Genomic DNA, 8,419 nt, shown 5'->3' on the forward strand with positions numbered 1-8,419 from the left:
GCACTGTTCCCAGCTTGGGCGCGCGCGTCTCTGCCCGTGTCATAAACTTCATCCTATGCACGGGCGCATTCCGCCCTCCATCCACAGAATGAACTTGATCACTCTTTAGACGGATGAGAGAATCCGCCCGTGCATAGAATGGAGTTTATGACACGGGCGGAGACGCGCGCCCAAGCTGAGAATTCCGCAACGGAGTTTAGTGTGCACATACCCTGACAGAGTATACCTCAATGGCTGCATCTACCTGCTGGAGGGTCAGGCTGTTATAATAGACCAGGAGCCCGGTGCAGAACCTCATTGGACCAGCCGCCTGAATCCACCTGTGCAAGTAAACCCTGGCCGGCAGCAGCGCCTGTCAGTCAAGAGACACAACACTGAGCAGCTGAAGGAATCCTGAGCAGCAGACAGGTCCCTGTTCAGACCAGGCTCAGGAATCAGCGCCTTTTCCGCCGCACAGTTTGAACTGACGAGCACAAAGGCGCAATCCTGACAGTCAGGCAGTAAGATGGAGGTCGTGTTCAGACAAGTGATGAATAGGAGAAATCCTGCCTTCCTAATTCCGGCATTCCTAATGGTGAATAGGACGGAGGGGCGGTGCAGGCCTAGGGCACAGACGTTCTAGGCTGAACGGACCGCAGGACAGATCTTGGAGCAAAAGCAGCTGAGGTTACAAGTGGTATGGGGGGGCGGGGGGGGGGGGGCAAATTGTGGGTACAGGGCCGCTTGTGTATTAAAGGGGTTATCCAGCGCTACAAAAACATGGCCCCTTTCTTCCAGAGACAGCCCCTACTCTTGTCTCCAGCTTGGGCAGGGTTTTGCTGCTCAGTTCCATTGAAGTGAATGGAGTTTAACTGCAAACCGCACCTGAACTGGAGACAAGAGTCGTGTTGTCTCTGGCCATGTTTTTGTAGCGCTGGAGAACCCCTTTAATAGTGTTCTCAGTTCCAGGATACAACAATGTTCGGCTACTAGAGGCCGGATGACACATTGCTGCCCGGAATCTTCTCTCACAGTTACAGAGTTGGTGTTTTTGCCGCCTACACAAGCAAATTCCCCTAAGTGATGGGGCTGGTTACCTATTAACCGGTCTGTGTGTCCCAATGAGGGCGACCTCAGGGGTCAGGGGTCAGGTGTGGTAACCTTCAGGGCAGGCTATAAGAGAGCGGCCACCTGCGGGGAGGCTATCACAGCTCAGCATGGCTAATCTCCTGAGGCTGGCCGCCTTACTCCTCCTCTGCACCACAGCCGTGTGGTCCAGCAGCGACTATGACGAAGACGACGCAGTAAGTCTCCACTCCGCACACGTTATATTGTCGTTTTTAGCTTTTGAGGACGTTCCATCATTTGAACTATTTTTTTTTTTATCATTTGCAGGTTGATCCGGCCGGAGAAAAGGTAAGAAGGCGGCAGATGTTCCAGCATCTGACTCCTCATCTGAGGGGAGGATAGCCTGTATATAATAGCCTGTATATAATAGCCTGTATATAATAGCCTGTATGTGATAGCCTGTATGTGATAGCCTGTGTGTGATAGCCTGCGTGTGATAGCCTGTATATAGTAGCCTGTGTGTAATAGCCTGTGTGTGATAGCCTGTATATAGTAGCCTGTATATAATAGCCTGTGTGTAATAGCCTGTATATAGTAGCCTGTGTGTAATAGCCTGTATATAATAGCCTGTATATAGTAGCCTGTATATAATAGCCTGTATGTGATAGCCTGTATATAATAGCCTGTATATAATAGCCTGTATATAATAGCCTGTATGTGATAGCCTGTATATAATAGCCTGTATATAATAGCCTGTGTGTGATAGCCTGTATATAGTAGCCTGTGTGTAATAGCCTGTGTGTAATAGCCTGTATGTAATAGCCTGTATATAATAGCCTGTATGTAATAACCTGTATGTAATAGCCTATATGTAATAGCCTGTATGTAATAGCCTGTATATAATAGCCTTATGTAATAGCCTGTATATAATAGCCTGTATATAATAGCCTGTATGTAATAGCCTGTATGTAATAGCCTGTATATCATAGCCTGTATTATATAATAACCTGTGTGTAATAGCCTGTATGTGATAGCCTGTATATAGTAGCCTGTATGTGATAGCCTGTATATAATAGCCTGTATGTAATAGCCTGTATGTAATAGCTTGTATATAATAGCCTGTATATAATAGCCTGTATATAATAACCTGTGTGTAATAGCCTGTATGTGATAGCCTGTATGTGATAGCCTGTATGTGATAGCCTGTATATAATAACCTGTGTGATAGCCTGTATGTAATAGCCTGTGTGTAATAGCCTGTATATAATAAACTGTGTGTAATAGCCTGTATATAATAACCTGTGTGTAATAGCCTGTATGTGATAGCCTGTATATAATAACCTGTGTGTAATAGCCTGTATATAATAGCCTGTATATAATAGCCTGTATGTGATAGCCTGTATGTAATAGCCTGTATGTAATAGCCTGTATGTAATAGCCTGTATGTAATAGCCTGTATATAATAGCCTGTATATAATAGCCTGTATATAGTAGCCTGTGTGCAATAGCCTGTATATAATAACCTGTGTGTAATAGCCTGTATATAATAACCTGTGTGTAATAGCCTGTATATAGTAGCCTGTGTGTAATAGCCTGTATATAATAACCTGTATGTGATAGCCTGTATATAATAACCTGTGTGTAATAGCCTGTATATAATAGCCTGTATATAGTAGCCTGTGTGTAATAGCTTGTATATAATAGTGTGTGTGTGTAATAACTAGAGATGAACCAACCTGCCGGATTTTCCAGGCGGTCCTCCCGTTGTATCCACCCGCTGCACGGAGCGGGCAGACAGCGGGAATCTGATGCCGAGCATTACAAACCCGAACCTCGGCAGATTCGGACCATCCCTAATCTCTAGTAATAACCTGTATATAATAGTCTGTGTATATAATAGCCTTTCCTGTATATGTGTATGCACCTTGACATGAAGGAAAATATATCTGGCGCCAGAGAGCTGCTTTGTATCTTCCCAGAATTCTCAGTGCTGCATGAGCAGCCTCCACACACCTGCATGGGCTCTGGTGCCTCTTAGGTAGGAATGAGGTTCCTCTTACACTCTGATAGATGCAGCAGGACCTTTACAGGACACAATTATTCACCGCAGGACTGATCGCTCTATTGTTTATGCCGACATTTAAATCCATTGTTATTGACCTCACATCTTCCGTTTAGACACGTGTCTGGGGAGCGGGCGTATGCTGGCTGATGTCTGGGGAGCGGACGTATGCTGGCTGATGTCTGGGGAGCAGGCGTATGCTCACTGTTGTCTGGGGAGCGGGCGTATGCTGGCTGATGTCTGGGGAGAGGGCGTATGCTGGCTGATGTCTGGGGAGAGGGCGTATGCTGGCTGATGTCTGGGGAGCGGGCGTATGCTGGCTGATGTCTGGGGAGCGGGCGTATGCTGGCTGATGTCTGGGGAGCGGGCGTATGCTGGCTGATGTCTGGGGAGCGGGCGTATGCTGGCTGATGTCTGGGGAGCGGGCGTATGCTGGCTGATGTCTGGGGAGCGGGCGTATGCTGGCTGATGTCTGGGGAGCGGGCGTATGCTGGCTGATGTCTGGGGAGCGGGCGTATGCTGGCTGATGTCTGGGGAGCGGGCGTATGCTGGCTGATGTCTGGGGAGCGGGCGTATGCTGGCTGATGTCTGGGGAGCGGGCGTATGCTGGCTGTTGTTTGGTGAGCGGGCGTATGCTGGCTGATCTCTACGGAGCGGGCATATGCTGGCTGATGTCTAGGGAGCGGGTGTATGCTGGCTGTTGTCTGGGGAGGGGGCGTATGCTGGCTGATCTCTGGTGAATGGGCGTATGCTGGCTGATCTCTAGGGAGCGGGCGTATGCTGGTTGATCTCTGGGGAGTGGGCATATGCGACTGGTTGATATCTGGTGAACGGGCGTATGCTGGCTGTTGTTTGGTGAGCGGGCATATGCTGGCTGATCTCTAGGGAGCGGGCGTATGCTGGCTGATCTCTGGGGAGTGGCCGTATGCTGGCTGATCTCTGGGGAGTGGGCGTATGCTGGCTGTTGTCTGGTGAGCGGGTGTATGCTGGCTGATCTCTGGGGAGCGGGTGTAGCTGGCTGGGCTCTGGGGAGCGGGCGTATGCTGGCTGATCTCTGCAGAGCGGGCGTATGCTGGCTGTTGTCTGGTGAGCGGGTGTAGCTGGCTGTTGTCTGGTGAGCGGGTGTATGCTGGCTGTTGTTTGGTGAGCGGGCGTATGCTGGCTGATCTCTGAGGAGCGGGCGTATGCTGGCTGATCTCTGCGAAGCGGGCGTATGCTGGCTGTTGTCTGGTGAGCGGGCGTATGCTGGCTGATCTCTGGGGAGCGGGCGTATGCTGGTTAATATCTGGTGAACGGGCGTATGCTGGCTGTTGTCTGGTAAGCGGGCGTATGCTGGCTGATCTCTGGGGAGTGGGCGTATGCTGGTTAATATCTGGTGAACGGGCGTATGCTGGCTGATCTCTGGTGAGTGGGCGTATGCTGGCTGATCTCTGGTGAGCGGGCGTATGCTGGCTGATCTCTGACTCTTTTGCACAGGGCAGTTATCGGGTGACTGAACTCCCAGGACACGCTGCTTAGCGATTATTGGTCTTTGTACCATCAGGCCCGGGGTGAATCAATGGAGCCATATCATAGAGAGGCGGGGGTTTCCTCCCACTGGGGGTGGGTCGGCTCGCCTCCAGTGCTTCAGCTCGGGCCTGATGGTATATTACCTTTAAGGTTCTTATTATTATCCGTAACCCGTAATCTGTGACCGATCTATAACCGATCTGGAACCGATATTCTCCCGTACCAATGACTGTGACTATTACATGGATTTGCATTGAGTTTATAGACTAGACGCTGAATGCCGCCATATCATTGCAGACGTCAGATGCCGCAGTTGATGCGCGAGGACACCGGCCGCTCTCTCCAGGACAGAGGCTCACTCCCACCAGGAGACCCCCGCCACCACCAGTCAGTGGGGGGGGCTACAGAGCGCGTCCAACCAAAGCCCCGGCCAGGGGACAGAAGAAGGAACCCGAAGTCTTCCCCGACAGTGGTGGCTGCAAACATCTGCAGGAAGAACTGGTAGGAAAATCGTTTAATGAAATAAAAAACTGAAAAAAAATCTAAATATTCAGATCGGGGAAATCCTTAAAGCCGATTCTACAATAATACATGGCGTCTCCAAACATAGGGGGCGTATCACTCTGCGAAGCCCTCCAGCTTTGTCTCTGATATTACAGCTCCAAGGACATGAACCAGGCTGAGCTGCAGTACCGCTCATAGCCTGCAGACGGGTGGGGCACTGGGGGGCTGTTTTTGTGATTTTCATGTGATGAACATAAGGGAGAAAAAGAAGAAATCATAGAGATTAATTCTCGGGGTGATGGGTTGTTGGGAGGGTTCGTCTGTATGTAGGATGATGGTACCGCTATATGTTCCCACTAGAGTGAAGTGATGAGGAAACTCTGACTGAGGACGGCCATAGACGTAGATGGTAGATGGTAGATGACTCTTCAGTATATGTGACTCTCTATTCTCAGGGCGTCTTATGTCCCACTGGATGTGAGTTACGGACCAGTCTACTGAAACAAGAGAGAAACGTCAAGAACTCTGTGGCTCTGATTCGTCCCCGGCTGGAATCGCTCTCCCATTCCTCCACCAATATATATAAGTACGCCTCGCTGCTGGGAGACAAAGTCCGAGAACGTCAGGAACTCAACAGAGGTAGGTAGACCTTCCCATACGGTTGGTGTGATAGCACGCCTATATACCAGTATATAACTAATACTACCATTCCATATGCCGTTTATTAACATACTTGTGGCCATGGTGTGGCCGGGGTACTGAACCTCCTCTCCCCTGGGTCCTTTCCTCCTCTCCCCTTGATGGTCTGGGCTCTGGGCTCTGGATGGTCTGGCCTCTGGGCTCTGAATGGTCTGGGCTCTGGGCTCTGGATGGTATGGGCTCTGGGCTCTGGATGGTATGGGCTCTGGATGGTATGGGCTCTGGGCTCTGGATGGTATGGGCTCTGGGCTCTGAATGGTATGGGCTCTGGGCTCTGGATGGTCTGGGCTCTGGGCTCTGAATGGTCTGGGCTCTGGGCTCTGGATGGTATGGGCTCTGGGCTCTGAATGGTCTGGGCTCTGGGCTCTGGATGGTATGGGCTCTGGGCTCTGAATGGTATGGGCTCTGGATGGTATGGGCTCTGGGCTCTGGATGGTATGGGCTCTGGGCTCTGAATGGTATGGGCTCTGGGCTCTGAATGGTCTGGCCTCTGGGCTCTGGATGGTATGGGCTCTGGGCTCTGGATGGTATGGGGTATGGGCTCTGTATGGCTCTGGGCTCTAGATGGCTCTGGATGGTCTGGGCTCTGTATGGTCTGGGTTTTGATGGCTCTGGACTCTGGGTGGCTCTGGGCGGTCTGGCCTCTGGATGGCTCTGGCCTCTGGATGGTCTGGCCTCTGGACTCTGGATGGCTCTGGACTCTGGATGGTCTGGACTCTGGATGGTCTGGGCTCTGGATGGCTCTGGGTTCTGGATGGCTCTGGATGGTCTGGGCTCTGGATGGCTCTGGGTTCTGGATGGTTCTGGATGGTCTGGGCTCTGGATGGTCTGGGCTCTGGATGGCTCTGGACTCTGGATGGCTCTGGACTCTGGATGGTCTGGACTCTGGATGGTCTGGGCTCTGGATGGCTCTGGGTTCTGGATGGCTCTGGATGGTCTGGGCTCTGGATGGCTCTGGGTTCTGGATGGTCTGGGCTCTGGGTGGTCTGGGCTCTGGATGGCTCTGGACTCTGGATGGCTCTGGACTCTGGATGGTCTGGACTCTGGATGGTCTGGGCTCTGGATGGTCTGGGTTCTGGATGGTCTGGGCTCTGGATGGCTCTGGGTTCTGGATGGCTCTGGATGGTCTGGGCTCTGGATGGCTCTGGGTTCTGGATGGTTCTGGATGGTCTGGGCTCTGGATGGCTCTGGACTCTGGATGGCTCTGGACTCTGGATGGTCTGGACTCTGGATGGTCTGGGCTCTGGATGGTCTGGGCTCTGGATGGTCTGGGCTCTGGATGGCTTTGGGCTCTGGATGGCTCTAGGCTCTGGATGGCTTTAGGCTCATGGATGGCTCTGGACTCTGGATGGTCTGGCTCTGGATGGCTCTAGGCTCTGGATAATCTGGGAAGTGGTGGGCCGTATGTCGTGTAACTGTGAAATGTTTATTTTCCAGAGAATGAGAATGTTATTAATGAATACAGTGTGGATCTGGAAGAACAGTATACGTATATCAAAGAAAATGTGGATAACAATATTCCATCCAACATCCGTATCCTCCGCCAAGTGGTCGAGAATCTCCGATCCAAGATCCAAAAACTGGATGCCACAATTTCCTCGCAGGTAGAGAACTGCCGAACTCCGTGTACGACAACCTGCAACATCCCAGTGGTGTCCGGCAAAGGTAACGTCCGGCTCACATCCCGCTCCAGAGACAGTATACAGGATATAGGAGGAGACGTGGGGAGCTCGGCTGCTAGAACAGTCCCATCATTTCTCATCTCCTGCCTTCCTGCTCTGGATTCTTACTCTTTCCTTCCATGTATAATTACAGAGTGTGAAGAAATCTTCCGGAAAGGCGGCGAAACCTCAGAGATGTATCTCATCCAGCCAGATGGATTCTTCAAACCGTACAAGGTTTACTGTGATATGACCACACAAGATGGCGGTAAGCACGCCGATAACAAAAGATACTCCAAAACCTCAATTCTGATGTCCTGATCCCCCATGTCCAAGACCTCAATCCTTATCTCCTGATCCCCATGTCCAAGACCTCAATCCTGATCCCCCATGTCCAAGACCTCAATCCTGATCCCCCATGTCCAAGACCTCAGTCCTGATCCCCTGATCCCCCATGTCCAAGACCTCAATCCTGATCCCCCATGTCCAAGACCTCAGTCCTGATCCCCTGATCCCCCCATGTCCAAGACCTCAATCCTGATCCCCCATGTCCAAGACCTCAATCCTGATCTCCTGATCCCCATGTCCAAGACCTCAATCCTGATCCCCCATGTCCAAGACCTCAGTCCTGATCCCCCCATGTCCAAGACCTCAATCCTGATCCCCCATGTCCAAGACCTCAGTCCTGATCCCCTGATCCCCCATGTCCAAGACCTCAATCCTGATCCCCCATGTCCAAGACCTCAATCCTGATCCCCCATGTCCAAGACCTCAATCCTGATCCCCCCATGTCCAAGACCTCAATCCTGATCCCCTGATCCCCCATGTCCAAGACCTCAATCCTGATCCCCTGATCCCCCATGTCCAAGACCTCAATCCTGATCCCCCATGTCCAAGACCTCAATCCTGATTCCCCCATGTCCAAGACCTCAATCCT

At 51.4% G+C, this 8,419-nt stretch overlaps 1 protein-coding gene across 1 annotated transcript in view; it reads left to right on the forward strand.

Moving 5' to 3' along the window:
- The first annotated feature begins 1,176 nt into the window (after positions 1 to 1,176).
- FGB (fibrinogen beta chain) overlaps positions 1,177 to 8,419 on the forward strand; it is a 12,806-nt gene continuing 5,563 nt past the window's right edge. Inside the window, exons 1-6 of the mRNA XM_069978716.1 lie at positions 1,177 to 1,283; positions 1,375 to 1,395; positions 4,916 to 5,119; positions 5,578 to 5,761; positions 7,259 to 7,486; positions 7,637 to 7,750. Coding sequence (XP_069834817.1) covers positions 1,197 to 1,283; positions 1,375 to 1,395; positions 4,916 to 5,119; positions 5,578 to 5,761; positions 7,259 to 7,486; positions 7,637 to 7,750 — 838 coding nt within the window. The 5' untranslated portion in view covers positions 1,177 to 1,196. The remainder of the gene's footprint in view (positions 1,284 to 1,374; positions 1,396 to 4,915; positions 5,120 to 5,577; positions 5,762 to 7,258; positions 7,487 to 7,636; positions 7,751 to 8,419) is intronic.

The sequence above is a fragment of the Dendropsophus ebraccatus genome, chromosome 7 (genome assembly GCF_027789765.1).
Source record: "Dendropsophus ebraccatus isolate aDenEbr1 chromosome 7, aDenEbr1.pat, whole genome shotgun sequence".
Classification (NCBI taxonomy): domain Eukaryota; kingdom Metazoa; phylum Chordata; class Amphibia; order Anura; family Hylidae; genus Dendropsophus; species Dendropsophus ebraccatus.